Source organism: Empidonax traillii, unplaced genomic scaffold (genome assembly GCF_003031625.1).
Source record: "Empidonax traillii isolate 1590-97213 ecotype Southwest subspecies unplaced genomic scaffold, ASM303162v1 scaffold174:size915687, whole genome shotgun sequence".
Taxonomy (NCBI): domain Eukaryota; kingdom Metazoa; phylum Chordata; class Aves; order Passeriformes; family Tyrannidae; genus Empidonax; species Empidonax traillii.
Genome location: NW_020955367.1, coordinates 784,478 through 785,557, shown reverse-complemented (window position 1 = coordinate 785,557; position 1,080 = coordinate 784,478). Strand labels below are relative to the sequence as shown.

At 46.3% G+C, this 1,080-nt stretch overlaps 1 protein-coding gene across 4 annotated transcripts in view; it reads right to left on the bottom strand.

Annotated features, from left to right (window-relative positions):
• CRB2 (crumbs cell polarity complex component 2) overlaps window positions 1-815 on the bottom strand; it is a 46,237-nt gene extending 45,422 nt beyond the window's left edge. For all 4 annotated transcript variants that reach the window (XM_027885925.1, XM_027885924.1, XM_027885926.1 and 1 more), the window contains exon 1: window positions 726-815. In XM_027885925.1, coding sequence (XP_027741726.1) covers window positions 726-798 — 73 coding nt within the window. In that variant the 5' untranslated portion in view covers window positions 799-815. The remainder of the gene's footprint in view (window positions 1-725) is intronic.
• Window positions 816-1,080: the final 265 nt, after the last annotated feature.

Below are 1,080 nucleotides of genomic sequence, written 5' to 3'. Positions count from 1 at the left end.
AGAAATCTGTTTTTCAGGGTGCATAAGAAATTGCATACAGGGGTGACAGTGAAGCCCAAAGACATGTTCTTGGCAACCTGAAAAATCCCAGTATACTCAAGGATATTCTTTGGCTACAAAATAAGTTTTCAATGTGTAAAAAAACCACAAAACAAAACAACCTCCTACCAGTGTGATAGAATGTTTTTTCACCTTATCACTTCTTGCACTTTGAGGGTGGATCTGCTTTATGCAAAATATTGAAGTGGGAACACTCAGGTACTGTGATCTCCCTCCACATTTTGCCCCTGATGTATCTGGCACTACAGCCCCTTGGGTACACTCCTCTTGTGCCCAGGTGTATTTCCAGGATGGAAATACAGCTCTGTATTTCTTCTGTATGGGCACAACCGAAAAATCCAGACCTTTCCAATGGAGAAAATGCTTACTATAATAGCTGAATACCTAATTACACGAATACTTAATTACTCAGCTCTTGTGAATAAATGCATACATCTATGTGCACAGGGAGAAAGATTAAAGGAGACATGAAGTAAATAGAAGGAAAAATATATCTAGAATGAAATGCCTGATTATCTTGCAGAGAAAAGTTTTCAGGCTTCAAATCTGCGAGAGGGACAATTTGTTCATCATTCTGTGCAATACAAGGGCAGGTCACTGATTTGATCCAAAGTTACTGCACAGCAGCTGGGTAAGAATGAGGCAAGGAAGACAAAAAAACTTACCCCAAAACAAGAGGAAAAGTGGCAGCAGGAGAGCAGCATTGCACGCCCTGGAGGTAGTTTTCTTTAATTCCATGACAAGTCTAAGGGTGGCTGTTCAGAGACCCTCTGAGGAGAGACAGGAGCCGGAACAGAGCAGCCCCGAGCTCTGCCCACATCATGGGCTGGGCTGGACTGAGCCCAGGCCGGGCTCTCGCTCCATGCTGAGCTGGGACCAGCGCTCACCCCTCACAGGACCAGCACTCACTGTCCCCTCACAGGACCAGCGCTCACTCCTCACAGCACCAGCACTCACTGTCCCCTCACAGCACCAGCACTCACCCCTCACAGGACCAGCACTCACCCCTCACAGGACCAG